The sequence below is a fragment of the Sycon ciliatum genome, chromosome 2 (assembly GCF_964019385.1).
Source record: "Sycon ciliatum chromosome 2, ocSycCili1.1, whole genome shotgun sequence".
Taxonomy (NCBI): Eukaryota; Metazoa; Porifera; class Calcarea; order Leucosolenida; family Sycettidae; genus Sycon; species Sycon ciliatum.
This window is the reverse complement of record NC_088644.1, coordinates 10,197,526-10,216,588: the sequence shown is the minus strand read 5'-3', so window position 1 is coordinate 10,216,588 and position 19,063 is coordinate 10,197,526. Positions and strand designations below refer to the sequence as shown.

The 19,063-nt window shown below is 46.9% G+C and overlaps 2 protein-coding genes across 2 annotated transcripts; one reads left to right on the top strand and one right to left on the bottom strand.

The window, feature by feature from the left end:
• The first annotated feature begins 1,192 nt into the window (after positions 1-1,192).
• LOC135808606 (ATP-binding cassette sub-family G member 8-like) lies at positions 1,193-12,407 on the top strand. The gene is made up of 12 exons (XM_065321822.1): positions 1,193-2,490; positions 3,728-3,870; positions 4,564-4,665; positions 5,055-5,187; positions 5,553-5,825; positions 6,526-6,623; positions 7,576-7,808; positions 8,063-8,262; positions 8,516-8,592; positions 9,579-9,795; positions 10,135-10,219; positions 10,782-12,407. The coding sequence occupies exons 1-12, from the start codon at positions 1,656-1,658 to the stop codon at positions 11,029-11,031; spliced, it is 2,646 nt and encodes an 881-aa protein (XP_065177894.1). The 5' UTR covers positions 1,193-1,655; the 3' UTR covers positions 11,032-12,407.
• Positions 12,408-12,436: 29 nt separating this feature from the next.
• On the bottom strand, positions 12,437-18,778 carry LOC135808607 (sphingomyelin phosphodiesterase 2-like). Its single transcript, XM_065321823.1, has 6 exons — positions 18,423-18,778; positions 17,116-17,218; positions 16,741-16,817; positions 15,704-15,887; positions 14,529-15,000; positions 12,437-13,372 (listed from the first exon to the last, which is right to left on the bottom strand). The coding sequence occupies exons 1-6, from the start codon at positions 18,461-18,463 to the stop codon at positions 13,074-13,076; spliced, it is 1,176 nt and encodes a 391-aa protein (XP_065177895.1). The 5' UTR covers positions 18,464-18,778; the 3' UTR covers positions 12,437-13,073.
• Positions 18,779-19,063: the final 285 nt, after the last annotated feature.

The window sequence follows — 19,063 nt, the reverse complement described above, 5'->3', positions numbered from 1 at the left end:
AATGATGAGACTGATGACGCCAGTGTGTGCTCTTGCCGTCTGGAGCGATCTACTACGAAATCCGGCGTTCTTGATCCAGGCAGCACCGAGCAGTTTGCATCCCCAGACATGCAATCACTGGTCATTTTCCCGGTGCTTGGCACGGATTTACTGACCAGAGTCCGGATCTTCTTCCAAGAGAGCAAGATCCTCAAGAAGGGAAGAAGGGCGTTCAGCATGCTTAGAACTTCCCTCCACACCCTGCACTGAACACTGTGGTTTCGCAGGCCGCATTGTACAAGGCCTATTCCTTTTGTATGTACACCACACTATCACTCCTTCCACTCCCTGTAGCCTTGTATAGGTTTCCCAAGGCCCCACAACCTAGTAGTTATATACATGACATGTACATAAGATGTATATTCATGTACAGGACAACTAGGGCGATCAAGGCTTGTAAGTTGTTTGTCGCTACGTCCATTATGCATGTTTGTGCTCATGTACTCTTAGATCTAACTTATTCTGAGCATGCCACAGCACTGCAAGTCCTGTAGATGTAAGATCTACATGACCGTACAATGTACAAGTAGATGTAGATCTATCATGTGAGTATGATTGTGCTGTAGACTACACAGTACACTGCACGACAGCAGTGTGTCTACATCCTGGCAATAGCCTCAACACATCGCCATTACAGGAATGCATTACTGCACGCACCGATAACTGAAAGTCCGGGCTTTCACGACTCCGTGGTCGCAGTCCATGCATGCAAACCCGCAGGCTCAGTGCCACCGCCATTACTCTCAGTCTCTCCCCTTCACATGTCTCAAACCGCCAAGTCTTACGCTGTCATGTCTTGCGAAGGAGACGGTTGTGAGTAAGTGGACAGATGACACATTAGCTTTATCGGTATTGGTTTGCAAGATTGTGCCTGGTCTAATCACCATGATCACCATGCACTGTATTCCAGCGCACAGGGCTGAGAATATGAAGGTCATATTGCACGTATGAAATTCTCGAGAAGGGGGCAAACTCTTGATTCAATGGAAAGCGAAAATGCATTGTTCGGCACGTGAAATGTGCTTCAATGCACATCGCCTGGAGTTCGTCGAGGAACAACCTACCACCCTACACAATTCAGAAAATATAATTGTGCCTGTACATGTGTTAAAGTCGTTCCAATGTATCGGGTAGTAACATGCTCTTGAATGCTTTATAAGCACTGAGTAAAATGAACTCCATGACCACATTCTCCAAACTAGCAACGTTATTCCTACCCCCATTGTCTCAGAAGGTATCGATCTCCGAATATTCGAACACATGCCCTTGCAGTATCCTATACCAACACCGACCCAATGCTACTAGTACTACTCAAGGCCGTAGGTGACCTACACCGCCAACGAAGGGGATAAATCACCCGTCTTCCATCTCCTGTGCTGCATTTCCGTATTCACCGCCAGCGGGGTAGGTCTATGACTTCCCTTGCGTTTCTCGCTTTTCCCCAAACCCCTTGCGGCAAGATCTAACCGAGTCTTTCTTGCTTGTGTTGTAGACAGTAGGTTGTGATCAACTGGTTACCAATACCAGCACTGCTGTGCTGCGTGGCATGGTATATCTGCATGTATATTACTATGTTTTGCATATCGCCATGATCAGCTGAGGTACTGCACCGGCACATGCATTGGACCGCTGTCGTGTGCTACTCTCTCCCGTGGGTCATTGGACTGTTGCCACGGTGGGCTGACTTGCCCACAAAGCAGGCAACAACGCTGGTACAAAGGTCAGCACAGATCATCTGCATGACTCAGACCATGGACTTCGACAAACACTCGACCTTTCCGATGCAACCGATCTTGGAGGATGAGTTCGGGCCGTTTTCGGACGACGATGCATTTGCTTCACGGCGTCCGTCGCTTCTCGATCCATCCAGCTCCTCGGACGGAAGTGGATCTCAGTGGTTGAGCGACTTTGGTGTGTTTGGAGGTCTGAAGTCGCCGGAGAGCAACTGGGAGCTAGTGGTCGACAATATCACCCTGAAAATTCCCGCCTCTAAAGGTTCCTTTCTTGGACACTTTGCTTCTCGCATTTGGTCCACTATTTCTGGTCGCACGGGTAAAGGAAGCAGCCACTCCAGTAGAATATGGAATGTGTCCCAGGATTCAAGTAACCACGAAGATTCAATTCAAGGTAGCAAAACATCGCTGGAACTACATAGTCACGTTACAAATATCTTGCCAGAAGTTCCTGCGCAGGAGGCGATGCAAGCGGGCGACGATGGCAACCAGCTAACGATGAAAGATTATCTGTCGCTCGATGACCTGGAGACCAACAGCGGCGGCGGTAGCAGCAGCAGCAGCGAAGCAGACATGGCGGAGAGGGATGCGCTGTACTCCGTGGATGATTATCTGCGCATGGAGAAGCGTGGTGATGACTCGGATTGGCGAGAGGTCGTTCGAGGTTTATCCTTCAAGCTACGACCAGGGAAGCTGGTGGCCATTCTCGGAGCATCCGGTTAGTTAGAGCACATCGCCGTGTTTTGTGATTGTGTTTGTATCTGGGAGTGTGACTTGCTTGGGGCAGTGCCTGTACGTGTTCTGTGTTACTAACAAGAACATGGGCACAGCGTGTCGTGTGGAGGTCGTTCAGTTCGGCGTACCTTGAAATGTGTGGTCTTCCGTCTGGTCATCTCTCTGTCATGTTATCCAGGAATAGCCAAAGGGTTGTTTGGTACTGTAGTTTGTAGATTATATTGTATACTGTATGTGGCGGCCCTGTGAATGACAAGTGACGCTTTTTGAATTTTTTGTATGGTCGTGGTGAGCCCTGAAGTTGGCTTACTGTGGTTGGGGTGGTTGTGAGTCCATGGCCTTGTCAAGTAAGTTGGGCTAAACCTGTGGCATGTCATTAGATGGGACCATTGCCAGCCCACTGTCATTTTTATGTCACTGGAAGGATGGCATACATGATGTACGCCAGCACTGTGGTCTGAGATTTTCGTGTCAGTTTCAGCTACAGTGTACACATCCATGACTAGATTTGCTACAACTGGAAACTAGCCCTAGCTAGCCCATAGATCCATGAGGATTGAAAATTACGACTTTTTACGACAGCATTGACCCCGTACGTGTGCAGCATTTCAGGCTGCAACCTCACAATATTGGACATACATGTACATACATATTCGTAGTGGCAGATTCAAGGGGAGGGGGGGGGGGGGGCAGGGGTCTGGTAGCCTTCATTCAAAGACCGCTCACGGTTTGCCCCATGAGTGATGACCGTTTGTCTGTGAGTGCGGATTGAAAAGCCACAACGCAAAGATGTTACTGGAAATGTATGAATGTGAGAAACAAACACTAAAATGCATTATATATATGACAGTGCAGAGACAATGATGATGTAGATGACATGGGTGAATCATTTGGGTTTTCAAACTGGCTGGAGCAGTGGCCTTCCAAACATGTGGTCATGAGTTTGGTTTCCAGCTTGTCCGAAGATGTATTGCTGATACCACTCCCGGAAGACCCATCTGGGAATGAGTACCTGACTTCGCTGGGGAGATGAAGACAGCTACGGAGAGGAGATGCGCATAACAGTCAATATGTCAAGCTCTTTGAAGCAAGCAAGAGGTCTCTAATGCCTCCTGTCCCAATGGTCACAATTGATTGTGGACTGCTAGATGAGGCAGCCCAGTGAGGGAAAGCCACTTGCCTTTGTATGGTGTTGAACTGTTCATTCTTCATTGTTGCAGGCTCTGGTAAGACATCACTTCTGGACATCCTGGCTGGACGAACACCGCCACAGTACAAAGTGCAAGGGCAGCTGAGCATCAATGGAAGGAGTATTGCACACCGCTCCAGGGCACTCAAACAAGCTGTTGGATACGTTAAACAGGTGTGTAAGAACCACAGATAAGAAGTACAATCAACTTCGCTAATAACGACTTTGGATATAACGACAATTCGCGAATAACGACAGAATTTTCATGCCCAGAGCAAAGTCCCATCCAACTGTAATACATAATTATAATGAGACTTCGGGTATAACGACACTTTGCGAATAAGGACACTTTTCTGATGCCACGCCGAGTGCCGTTATACGCGAAGTTGACTGTACATCTATGAACAGAATGTTTTTACATTTTAGCCCCACATGTGAAGATTTCCTTGGAGACAAGAATGCAATTATACTTCTAAGTGTAATTACATGTGAAGATGTTCATATCTTTATAATAACAGCATCTTCAGGAATCCCCATCCAAGATGATGAAAGACAAGAAAGCTTGTATCTGGCAGCCAACATCAAAGGACTCAGATTGCCATCAAAATACAGTATACCGGATTGTCATAGTCATTTCATAGCAGTTTTTAATATCATCTAGAACCATGTGCGACATGCACAAACAGGGCTGTAGACATCTAACTTCTAGCCATGTGTTGTCTGCCATGCTCTAGGCCAACTTTCCCCCCAAGGAACACCATCTGCACACTTAGTTGAGGGGAGGACACACTCAAGGCCTGTACACTATAAAAGTGGAGCATGTAGCATATCGCCGTGTGTTGTTGTGTCCTATGGCTTTCTTTGCAGATTGTTCACCTTCTTCCCAGCTTGACAGTCGTGGAGACACTCCAGTTCGCCTCACGACTGAGACTGTCCGTCAGCATGAGCAAAGAAGACAGAAGAAAGCGGGTATGCCATGTACTTCAAAGCACCATAAAAGTCCTCACAAACGTACCTGCCCTACCTAAAGATCCCCTTCATCCTTTTGACCACCCTTTTCCTGCAAGTGAAATAATGATAAACTCATGCCATAAATACTGCAATGTTGCGAGTAGAGTCCGGAATTTTTTTCCTGTAGAAGCCGGTGTCAGAGCTAGGATTCTATTTTAAAAGTAAGACTTGTGTTCAAACCAAGTATTTCAAAGTATATCAACATTGAAACCGGGCTTTTGTGCCGACAGAACATCTTGAAAATAAGGCTTGAAATCACAACAGGCTCTTTTTACAAGACATTACAGACGGAATCTTGACTACATTGCAGTTTGCAAACTGTGTGTATGCTGTGTGCGCTTTTTCAGGTTCACGATGTGATCCAGATGGTGGGTCTAAGCTCATGCACACACCGTACGGTAGGTGGTAGCGAGAACAAGAGTCTCTCTGGTGGACAGCAGAGACTACTGGCCATTGCTCTGCAGCTGCTTCACCAACCGGGTACGACATCTACACAAATAAAATAACTCATATACTAAATCAGGCACTCACTCACACACACCCTCACTCACTCACCAACTCATGTACTCTCTTACTCACGCATTCACTCACGCACGCACGCCCTCACTCACTCACGCCCTCACTCACTCACTCACTGTACTTGTCTACTTCCATACTTAGCACCTGGCCATTGGGATTAGTACAGATAGTGTGGACCTGAATGCTCTCCAGCACAGACTTCAATTTATATTCAATCCCCCCCAAACATTCTTGGATAATCCTCACCCCCTCCCCCCGGTCCCATCAGCGAACCCATTGCAGTGATCACCAATGTGCTTCTGGACGTGATGTTTGTGACTGTACAGGTATACTGGTGTTAGATGAGCCAACGTCAGGCTTGGACGCCAGCAGTGCTGAACACATCTGTAGCACACTGCACCGGGCATGTGTGCACCAATCCAAAGCCGTGGTGATGTCCATTCACCAGCCCGGTCTTGAGATCGCACGATACTTTGACCATGTGTTGATCATGTCGGAGGGCTCTGCTGTGTACAATGGACCGTCACGGATGCTGATATCATATTTTGAGTGGCTCGGATACCCATTACCAGAGTACAGCAGTCCGTATGATTACTATGGTAGGTCTAACGCTGTGGTAGGTCTAACACTATGGTAGGTCCAACTCTATGGTAGGTCTAACACTATGGTTGGTCTGACACTATGGTAGGTCCAACTCTATGGTAGATCTAACACTATGGTTGGTCTGACACTATGGTAGGTCTAACACTATGGTAGGTCCAACTCTATGGTAGGTCTAACACTATGGTTGGTCTGACACTATGGTAGGTCTAACAGTATGGTAGGTCCAACTCTATGGTAGGTCTAACACTATGGTAGGTCTGACACTATGGTAGGTCCAACAGTATGGTAGATCCAACTCTATGGTAGGTCTGACACCATGGTAGGTCCAACTCCATAGTAGGTCTAACAATGTGGTAGGTCCAACTCTATGGTAGGTCTAACACTACGGCACTATGGTATGTCTTGTACTACGGTAGCATTGCTGTACCATGGGCCATCAAAAATGGGGAAAATATTCTGTATGAAGAAGACGGTTGTACTCAACCAAGGATAAGCAGCGCACAACTCACTCCTATAATTTAGCAAACACATCTCCCCTAGAAAAGATGGGGAAAGCAGAACAGCTGAGAACATTCCTTGCCGTGGGTGCTCTAGCTTGCATGCAGAATTAACGGCATGCGTCAAAGAGCCGAATGGCTCTCCTAGCCTACACACTTGCAAACCAATCAGTGCAATGTCCCTTTGCGTTACATGCAGCTGACCTAGCAACACCTGATAGCCGCACGGATGAGAGAGACGAGGAGACCCGTGAGCGCATTGCTCAGCTTCTGGCAGCACAGCAAGCCTATGCAAAGGTGAGCCACTGAACAGTTTGCGTTGGACATAGCAATGCTGAGTAACACATTAGATACACTGTGTGCTGATATAATATCTACAGTGCATTTCAAAACTATAGACGCGTAGGGTTTTTGAAATATTTCAAATTTGGTTGGAACTTTTTGAGAATAGTTTTCGGAATATTGCTCAGGATCGCTTCACAATTACTCTCATATAGTTTCTAAAGGATTGGATAACAGACGCCCAATTTGGAAAAATTTATGCACAAAGTGATCACAGATTTTATGTGGTATAGATGCTGGCATAACGGTTTTTGCCTAGGTACGCGTCTATAGTTTTGAAATGGACTGTACAGTGAAATTTCCGTGTGACGCACCTCCAAGAGCCATCATTGAAAAATCTGTATTCTGTAGCCGAAATATAGTAAAGCGAATATCTAATCCGACTGGTGTTTCATACAGCAGCGTTCGTCAATACTTTGCTTTCTATAATTGTACTACATTCTACTAAAGTTTCACTGGCTGCATGACCTGACTTTTTTTAAAGGTCAGGTCATGCAGAAGGTTTTAGGACAGATTGTGGTGGGACCACACGTACCACTGATATGGTGTATTAGTAGAACGACTGTACTACTTGAAGTAAACATGAAGTATTTCGTGGGAATTGTTGGCCTCTGTTCCAGACCATGTTGATTTTTTAAAAGTCTTCACCGAATTCATGTCGAGTCCATCAATACTGGCATCATCTTTCACAAATTTCAATTTGTCACGGCGTCACGAGCCTGCTGCACTGGCGGTTGACCATACCCGCTTCATTATGACTGTATCATTGTACTGCAATGTTCAATATTTTTCAGCAACACATACACATTAAAAGCTATCCAGTGGCCCCTATTAAGGCCGCTGCTGCGAGGTTAGCTATCAATATCTAGTGCTTTTGTTCTCCTTTTCTGATATTGTCTCACCACAGGGGCTCTGGCTACTTCCTGGAGAACTGGATATTGCGCCAAAGATACCTTCCTTCGTGATGCAGTACCCGATAACCAACTTCAGAGTACCGTCAAGAGAAGATGTGCGGCCTCGGATACAGCGGCGACACTCCAATTTCACGTTACTGTCTGCAATGTCTGAGAAATCAATTCTGCCCGGAGAGCCTGACCAGCTGAACTGCAGTGGGCTGCTGAAATTCTGGATTCTTCTTGGGTAGGCTTGCTGTTATATCTACGATTCGTTGCAATGACTGTTGCGATGACTTTCATTAAATTTTATATCTTGGTCAACAGTCATAACATAGTGTGATTTGACAAACGGTGCAGTTTTATCTCTATGGAGAAAAGGGTCTTTTGCATTGACAATGAGCTACTCCAAGTAACATAATTATAATTATTGTGCAGATTAGTGGTAACAGCACTCTGAACTGAACTCGGTACTTCCATGCCTTCTCGTTTCTTTGTCAGACGGTGTATGAAAGATGAAGTGCGTGGATACCGGGATTTCCTGACAAGAATGCTCCAAGCTGTCATTCTCTCCGCTCTTCTCGGAATGGTGTTCTTCCAGTTGGGGACAGGAGCTGCGGACGTGCAAAATCGCAAAGCTCTCCTCTTCATCTCACTGTCTCTGTATCCATTCATGAGTGTCTTTGAGACAATAGCAAAAGGTGAGTAAGCTTTTCGAGAAATTTTCCATTGATTCCGGCGTGGAAGCTATATCCAATTTGATCGGTGATTCTTTGAGGCCAATGAAGTAAACTCCCTTTCTTCTTGCCAAGAATGAACCAGCACTGTTTCTTGGCTTGGCTTCCACCATGAACTCAAGCTGTCTAGCCTCCGTGGCAGTCAAAACACAATAGGATGGCATTGTATCTTATCTACTTTCCTGCACATCTCCTTTCCAATTTGGCCGTTCTGCAGTGTCCAGCCAGCAAGCTCTAATCCAGCATGACATCAGAGAAGGTCTCCACACCTACGCTCAGTACATTGCAGCTGGTGTAAGTTTGCAACTACATGTATGCGCACGACTTACACAAGGTCATATACCAGTGCAGTTTTCTCTGTAAATTATTGCAATGTGGCACACGATTGATGGGACGATTCCTTTGCAGTTGCATTCGCATCCAGTAGCGCTGTCCAGTCCCTTCCACTCCGTCTTCTGACTTGACTCATTAATTGTGGCCCTTCTGGCTTCCAACGCCTCTCTGGGCATCTTTGACGGCTTTCGAGGTGGCCTACTCTGCTTTGTTACATTTTCCTTTGCTGGACAATGCACCGTCACCGTGCCCAGAAAAGAGTGGTAAGATGAAGATGGGCACTCACAAGGCAGCACCTGAGACAGGGACGTTGACGATTCAACCACTGACTCGGCAATACGCTTAGATTGGTGGCCCCGACGTGGACGGGTATCATGTGCACCAGAGTGCATGCTGGTGGATGTGTGCGCCCCGGTGTTGAGCCATTCGCGGAAGCAGGGTAGGCCACCTTAGAAGCCTCCGGATTTATCAACAGACGCTGGAAACCGGAAGAGTCATGAGGAGTCAAGTAAGAAGACGGAGAGGAGGGAACTTCCAGACAGCGACATTGGATGTAACAACCACTGCTGAAATGAGCAGACGGGGAAGACCACTGGGGAAGGTGAATGTGAGCTCATCCGCAAAGGAATCACCCCACGACAAAAGGGTCACTAGGAGCCAGGCTCATACTCGTCAGAGTAATGGAAGAGCCTAACGAGTAACTGAGTTGTCAGCAGATGGGGAGAACACAACCACACGGATGCATCGTGTATCAGGCGCCACTTGTCAATCAATGTTAGTTGTTGCGAGATGTATGAAGATAATGTTTTGTCCATCAGACCAGATGTAATTGAATCTTGCTGTTTTGGAAGCATTGTACATCGGAAAGTTGTCCCCTGAGCTGTGTGTTCAAAAAGAACTCGGAGTAAAATGTCTAATTCCGCACTTGTTCACCTTCTTTGTTTCAGACAATTTCACACGTGCCTGCTAGTGTGTTGCTCTGCGCGGTATTCGCCATTCCACAACGACTTATGGCATCACAGAGCTCAGCGATGCTGGCCTGGGTGGCATACATCATGTTGCTGTTGCTCCACTTGCTTACCTCACAAATGATGGCCCTGAGCACCTTGGTATTCACTCAGTCCCCCGAGTATGCAGCTTTGATAGCCAACCTTATCTACACAGGTGAGCGAGTGAATGTGTGTGTGTGTGTGTGTGTGTGTGTGTATGTGTGTGTGTGTGTGTGCGCGCGCGCGTGCGTGCGTGCGCATGTGTGTGTGTGCATTTCAAGTGGCTCAGTAAGCACCAGTACAGTCTCCTTGCAACATGCAGCTCAATATCAAAGCAAGAATAGAATGCTGTAAAGAAGTCCAGACTCCCACCAGTCACTCACAGTATCCTATTGTTGCACATTTGTACTGGATTACTTAGTACATGACTGATTGTTTTGACTTGCTGACAAAACTGCATTGGCACATTGGACCAGCATTCACGTTTATAGATGGCAACTATGTGTGTATCCAGGCTGGATAATGGTGTCGGGATACGTCATCAACATCAATGACCTGAGTACTTGGATTAGGTGGATGACATGGACCAGCCCGCTCAGGTAAGAACATTTGTACACGACCCTCCCTTAGCCACCCCCACCCCCCACCATCACCCCACCAACACCACTTGACCTACACACGGACACTGACCAACACTAGTCGCATTACCAGGCTGGCGGCCCACTGGCAGCAGGTATGGAGAGGTTTACAGACTCCCGGTCACGCGCAAGTCATTCGCCTCGATCGCCTGTAGTCCTCCAGTCTGTAGTGAACTGTTGTTGGCAATGCAGTCCATGACATCTACGCCAGTTGAACTAAGCACCCAGAGGAAGAAACTGCCCAGACAACCTAACGAATATGTTACCTTCTCCCACAACAAATACGTAAACTTGTAGGTGGGTTACACGCTAAGTCCGCCACATTATTGGGTGAGGACTCCAATATTCATTATCCACTACACTTTGACTCTACATATTTTCAGCACAACGAAACGTTTGTGATGTTGTCACTCACGTTCACGTTGCTTTTTTGTTACTCACATCCACTCGTAACTGTACCCAACATGCAGGAAGCTGTGTACTGACTCCTCCACCTACTGCTTCTGCATCCTTCTACATGTAGGTATGCATACCAGGGGACTGTTATCACCGAACTGGACGGCGTGATGTTCCAGCACTCCACGTTGAATGTGGGGGGAAATGCTACAGCGACGAGGGCACTGCGACACACGACCAGCGGTTCGCAGCACCTTGCCTCGCTGACGTTCGGCTCCTTGTCACTGAGCCAGTGCAGTGCACTGCTGTGCGCACTCTGGGCATGCTCACTGTGCTCTGTGTTCATCGCTGTGAGAGTGAGACGAACGGCCGTATGACCTAGCCAGACGAGTAACCATGGTTTCTGTGGTGCGGCCTATCAGCATTGACGGACCCGTGAGCAAGTAGATCCGGAGCAAAGCTGATGCCATTCTCTTATGCTTAGAAGTTAGAAGTGCTGAGTTACAGTCAGTGGACCTGAGTGATTACTAGTTTGTAACAAGCATCTTATACCAATCACAGAACATGATATCACTGACCTGACACAACAACAAAAAGCAAAGTGGTTACCAGTAGATCTACATGTGTGTGGAGAAACACGTGTTGTTACGGCACCGTTCTCAACCTTAATTTTGAATCACCAGGCTGTTAGTATCATGTAACTCACAATTCCGGCCCTTGAGCAGCTCCAAAAGTTCCTTTCCTGGAATCCGGCTATGAATTGGCTGTTGTGTGAATGCCATGAGCACTACATCGGCATTGAGAGATGCTGGAAGCGGGTTTTTTTTGTTTTTTTGTTTTTTTTTGTTTTGTTTTTGTTCTCATGCAACTGCAAACCAGTCATGTCAAGGGTCTGGTGCGGCAAACCTCACCACTCATAACCTGATATATAATACCGGTATAGGAGTAGCGAAAATCGGACGGCATTGTACACAGTGAAAATTCAGTAAAAAGTACTCCGGATATAATCAAGAGGCTATGTACATGTACTCTTGATATAACACTATGGGATATGAACTATGAAGCACAAATTTTGAGGACCCATATAGTGCTCTACCAGTTATTTGACCTTGGTTATACAGTGCATTGGTTGTAAAGTAAGGACTTGGCATGGTCCTTTGAGGTACGTTACATTGAAGTTTCCCTATAATGATTACTGTGGAGTACCGGACCAGTGTTCGAGTCTGCCTTGTTCGTTCTGCCAATGTGTCATGCAAGAAATGTCTTCTCCCTGCATAATCGGAACGTTTTTGCAAATTGTCTGTCCATGTGAAAATGGGTTGCCCATCTTGTGTAGCTTTCCACTACGTGGTTCGCGGCTGTAGTTATTATGGTGGGAGATCTGCGCCAAGCCAATGCTGGATTGCTCGGGAGCCTAGATAAGACGCTCTGCAGAGCCTGCGAGCCATTGCCTATGACAGACCCGCATGGCGTGGTCTATGCATGAAGATCTGTGCATTGTGATATTCCGACAGATCCTGAAACAGTCAAACCCAGGAAATAGCACTTTTATTATCACTCGGGCTGCAATATTCATAATTATAGACATATTCATAAATGACATATCTTCAATACCCATGAGCTACATTGTATATACTTGTATTATGATATAATTATCATAATTATATCATCATTCTAGCTCAATTTTTTCCCCTGTCATAGTCCTGTTTATCATGTTCAGCATAAGCGAAGTTTTGAATCATGCTTGCATGGTTGACCCCAACGCGTACATGCAAGTAATAATAATAATAATAATAATAATACCGGACAGTTCTTGTGATGTCACACCACAGAAATAAACACATCAAATTAGTGCTGAAACGAGTACGCCGAGTACTCGAGTACCCGCTCGTTGAGTACTCGACTCGATATCAAAAAAGGACTCGATAAATAAATAAATAAAAAACTTGATAGCGACGTACACATCCGTCGTCCATGTGGCTTTGCAATGAAAATTTGTGTTTATTGAAGGATATTGAATTGCGTAAATGGTGTGCAAAAAATGGGTATGTGGTACTGACATATATGCGCATGATTGCTTATAGAGTACTCGATACTCGACTCGATAGTGACAGTACTCGCTCGATAGCTTATAGAGTACTCGTTTCAGCACTACATCAAATAATACTGACACCCCACAACCCCACAACCCCACAGCAAAGTATAATGAATATCTAAAACCAGATAACAAGATAAAACAGCTGGGCACGTGCAAGGAAAGGCAAGGCAGCAAGCGTGAAGACCGTTTAAGGTTGCTACTACAGACGTAATAAAAAAATGAAGGAAAGTTATAGCGGCGGCCCATATCTCTGTGGCAATGCACACACATCAGACTCACAATCGCGAGTCAATCACGGCTGATAGACTCACGGCTGATAGCTCAGCGGCGTTTGTCACTGTGCTGCTGTTGAATCTTCAGCGCCGAGATAACATTGTTCAGCTCGTTGACCTCAGATCGATTGATGGCATACATGAAGAACAGGAAGGCCACAGCAAAGCTGTTCACCGAACAAATTATCGTCACGCATGTGCACGCCGGGGCAAAGACCAGCATCAGCACCAGCAAGACTAGGGTGATGACCAGGCGGAAAAGACATTTCTGAAGACTGGCCTTCGCATCTCCAACACACTCCACTAGGCAATCACTGGCCAAGGTGAGGATTTTGCCTGGAATGGGAGCTGTAGGAGAGTAAAACAGACACACACACACACACACACACACACACACACACACACACACACACACACACACACACACACACACACACACACATGTATGCACACACGCACACACACACACACACACACACACACACGTGATAAGGAAGATGATGGCAACTAGAAATCACTCTCCCGCATAGTGCAACACACTACAACACTGTGTGCGTTCGATTACGCACTTGAATCGATTCATGAATCGATTCAAGTGCATTCAAGTCGTTCGATTTTCATGTCATGAGCCCTGGAATCGATTCGGAATCCATTCATCCTATTCACATGGGGCGATGTGAACAGCACGAATCGATTCGCGGGCATAATCGAACGCGCTCACTGACTTCTTCTATCCTGTTCCCAGTGTGTGCAACCCTGAGGAGACTTGCCCACCTGAATTCGAGTTTGTGTATACTTTCTGGTTCGCGAAATGGAATGCCAACTCTCGCGTTCTTCATTCGGAAAAGAAGTTGGAACATGGATTGGAGATTTCTGTCAGAATCATGTACAAATTAACTTGGTACTGCATGTTCGCATGCAAGCCTGTCACTGTCATGTAAGCGCACATTCTGCTTGACAATGTGGATTTGCTGAGTTCGACTTTCATTGGAGCGCAAACTCGAACGTGGACTTTCATCTTGCTAAACCAACGTAATCTCTGAGGTACTTCTTATCCGAGCGTACTTCAATACGCGGAACACGCCCGCACTATGAACAATGTTTGCACTGAGCAAGTGTACGTGTGTCTTATCAGAGTACAGGCTAGGATGTGAGTTCACTGTGCAATGCGTACAGTCAGACCTCGCTTAACCGCACACATCTGTTTTCTATAAAAAAATATCCGGATCGGCGAGGGAACCGGATAATCGAACACCTGCTATGTTGGATGCATCGCGTATGCTGTACATCTGTAACCAGCTATTTTCTTCCGGATGGCGAGGGGTCCGGATAGAAGAGGACCGGATAGGCGAGGTCTGACTGTATCAAGCACTGTGGCAGCAACAGAGCCTTCTGCCTACCTGTGCGTACCAATAAACTCGGCAGCATTCACAGCAACACAATACGTGAACAGCAACACAATACGTGAACAGCAAGCCTACCTGGAGAGGCTAGGGCTACCTACCTGAAGCGGCAGAAATTCTTGACTTTGCCGCTGCCGACTGCTCTGGTGGGCTGATCTCGAGACACGCCACCACGCCGTCGTGATCGGAGTAGCAGATGGTGTCGTTCGGGACACGGCACAGGGAAACGTCGCAGCTCAAACACTTGGCGAATGGATCGCTGAACAGAATGTAGTCGATGCGTTTGGGGCCGACGGGATCCTTGCCCGAGTAGACGTTGTCAGACGTAATGCAGGTGAAACCGCCCTCCTCTCCGTCATGTGTTGCCAACCAGGCATCGTGCAGGGGTGTACCCTCCAACAGGACTTTCAAAGACGGCTCAAACGGCATCGTGTTCAGGTCACCAGTGACCAGCTGCGTGGCATCTGGGCGGCGCGTGTTGCGAACAAACTGCATCAGCTGCACCATCTGCGCCATTCGGTGACCGGCATGTGAATCCTTGTTACTCAGATCTTCAGCATAGGCTGCAATAAGCTACATGTGAACATACATTGACATTTAGAAGAACACGTGCACGGTTATACAACCGACAGCTTGGCAGACACTTAGCACTGTGAATTTAATCCTGCACCAAGGTCCCAGCTGTCTATAATACCGTACTGGCAATATATGTTGCCGCAGTGAGGCCATGAAGCGTTACATTGGCACATGTTTGCCGCACGCAGGGCGTTACATGCAAAGTCGCACAGGAGCCGTTACACAGGTTTCTATATTGCCGCAGTCCTTTTTTTGCTATTGCCGCATCACTTTTTTGCTATTGCCGCATCATTTTTTTGCTATTGCCGCATCATTTTTTGCAAACTGCAATGAAAAGATCGCCGCACCCCGCCGGACGCGCGTTACGAACTCAACGAAAATTTGTCGCACTAGCCTGGTCGCGCGTTACGCCGCACCCCCCTGCGTTACGCGTTACGCGGCAACATATATTGCCAGTACGGTATCAACACTTTCAAAGGCAGCTGTACTAGTACGCTGGAGAGAGCAAGGGGAGGGGTGGGGGGTGCGTGCTAGAGCTGATTGGCAGTTAGCTGTAGAACGTCAGTATCGTCGGTCAGTGTCGTGCAACATTATGGCATGAGCTGATTGTCAAGTAACTGGTGGTGTTAGTGGACATTATAGCGTAACTTGTAAAGTCCTTTTCTTTCCCCCATAAACGTACACAGTTATCTTTACTTACATGAGTTGTGTAGACATCCAGTAGGCGGCCATCAGCATCAATACGACAAAGACCAACGCCTTTGCCGCCGTAGAAATCACCCTGGTTCAGCTTCTGGGGATGTCCGTTCGGTGCATAGCTTGCGAACAGCGTGTCGTAGATTGCATAGCGTGAGAGCACCAGCAGTCCAGATCCAATCACACCCCTGAGGAAATACACGTCCATACGTGTCATGAGAAGTCATAGCCATTTCCTTTCATTGTTATAGCTAGGCTTGTATTGCCAGGAGAGGCATGTGCAGCCGAGTCACTTGTACAGTGATACTAAATAAATAAACAAATAAATATCACGGATACGGATACAGGACAGGTCAAAAATCACATTTCCGCTTCCGTGGGACGCCACCACCCCACGACCAGGCGTCAGATGCTGCTCCTAAACAGTGGTTAGGATGGATCAGATCCACCCGCCACAGGCCAAAGGCCGAAATCCCATTTGCCACCTCCATGTTACCCTTGTGCCAGGTCGCACGTTCCCAATTCACTGTGCGACACATGCTACATACAATAGATGATATGCCAAATAACGTGCAACTAGACTTGGGAGGGCATTGCGGAGTAGTTGCATACAAAGTTAAAAGTTGTACAGTTACGTGTGACTTGTGCTCCTCCAGAGCTCAGAGCCTACCGTGTACACATTGTAGTATAATTTGTATGCAACTTGTGTGCAATGCCCTCTCAAGTCTAGTTGCACGTTATTTGGCATATCATCTATTCTATCAGTGAAGTATCAGTCAGTAATGAACATCGCTGCATCATAGTAACCATTCAGACTGAACTGACTCCATGTGAGAATAGTCGAGAGGTGAACAAAAAGACATACAGCACAACAGAGAGCACATTCAACACTACATTGACTACACACACGCATGCACGCACACACACACACACACACACACACCACGCACGCACACACGTACACACACACACACACACCACGCACGCACGCACGTACACACACACACACACACACACACACACACACACTGACCCACTGACCTGGCAAAATACTTTGTGTGTGGGTAGACAGCTCCACACTTTTCCTTGAGATAGTCGTGACCATCTTCACACCAGACCTGCCGCAATGACGATGATGACAACAACAACAACAACAACAGCAACAGCAACAGCAACAGCAACAGCAACAACAACAACAACAACAACAACAACAACAACAACAACAACAACAACAACAACAACAACAGCAGCAGCAGCAGCAGCAAAAGCAATACAATTAGGCAACAAATCCAATTCGAACATGGTATCAAAACAGGAATTGCATCCCAAACATTGTTTCCTATCCATCAACCTGCAAGTTCAATAACGGGTGATTCAAGAGAATTTACTCTCAATTGAGCAGAGGAATAGATTTACCTCCTGCAGAGTCACCACATCGTATTTCTCTTTCAGGAGTAGTTCTGCCAGAGCCTTGAGGCGCTGCGAGCGGTCCTTCGACAATCCAAAGAAAGGTATATTCCTGTGGGAGGAGGGAATGGACAAATATCATCACACATCAGCATGTGCATGAACACCAAAAGCTAAACCAGTGGATAATGAATGGTAACTGACGAAGATGGACTACTGATGTTGAAAACCACACGTTATACAGATTGGGACACTAACATTTACTTGCAGCTGTATCAAGTCACAAATAAGTCAAGGTGCATGATGTGAATGTGCACATGGTCGACATGACTTACTTACTTTGTATGTAAGCATATACAGCACAGGATGTGTGTGTGTGTGTGTGTGTGTCTGTGTGTGTGTGTCTGAGCAGCGGGGCGCCAGTCAGTGCGGGCGGTGTGGGTGGTGGCTGAGAAGCCGCGGTGGCTTGGTCCGGCATGTGTGTGCCTCAACGGTGGATGCCGCAGTGCCACCTGGAACTACCGGAACGTCGGCACCGGTGGAGGGATGTTGTGCCGCGCATTGTGACAGGTGTGGTCGCTGCTTTCGCGGTGTCCGGGGACGGGGAAGGCATCGCTGTTCAAGGGTGGCGCATAGACCAACAGCAGAGGAGCGCTCAGCCTTCCAGCACGTGTGCATATGCGGCAAGCGGATGCGACTACCCGTGCATGTGGAGCGTCATCGAGCGTCGTGTCCTCTCTCTCTCTCTTCTCAAGTTTCCCAGTGATGGGATCACGTGACCCTTTTGCGGCAGTGACTCCACAGGACAGGACTCTGTGTGTGTGTGTGTGTGTGTGTGTGTGTGTGTGTGTGTGTGTGTGTGTACGTATCCTTGTTCACACATCAGCATGCGTGCCATACTTTGTCACATGTGCGTGTGTGTGTGTGTGATGGGGGTGTACATGTTAGGCGCATAATTCAAGTGCGTATCTGCTTGCGGGATTGATACTAGGAATGCTACATTTTAAATGCACTGCCTCCTACAAGACCTGCCAAAAACCTTAAAGCAGCAGGTTGGCAAATGGCTGTAAACACACACACACACACACACACACACACACACACACACACACACACACACACACACGTACATGCACAGACACGCACATGCACACACACACACACACACGTACACGCACAGACACGCACATGCACACACACACACACACACACACACACACACACACACACACACACACACACACACACACACACACAACCTCACGCGTGTGTTCACCGCTATTGAGTCTTTTAAAAAAATTCCAGTATTAACTTACCAAAAATTCAGAGACAGGACTTTTATCTTCATGGTAGACATTCTGCAGCTGGTATCTAAATTATCCACACTACAGCACCCCTGATATGGGAATCCAACGAAAACAATCCGTGCCACGAAGCGTGGAGAAACTTCGACTAAATAAGGCACCACGACTAGCAAAATTCAGGAATTGTATTTCTAATTTTAGAGTCGCCAGATTTGTTCCAGTCAACTTCACGCTCTGAGTAGCACCCACATGTTCACAGAGCAAACAACCCAGACCTGCTGAACTTGTTGCATATGACAATCAACTACATCATTATGGTGATCGACGTGAAGGAATACATCTCAGTCTTTACCTTTTCAAGTAAAACCAAGAGTACGTTTTTGTACTCTTGGTAAAACTAATAGTAATAATCTGGTAACCAGGGAGTCGTAAAATACCGGTATTTTACGACTCCCTGCTGGTAACTACAATAATAATGATTATGTACTTAATTAAGTCTTTGAAAATTCAAAAGCCACACCTCGACGTTTCTGCATGCGAGATGTGTTCACCGTGCGACCATTTGGCGACATCCATTTCGGCGCTCATCGAATGCGCGGGGATCCGGTGGACTGTCTTTCTGCTCTTATCCGTAGATCTACTGTCTGTAGGCT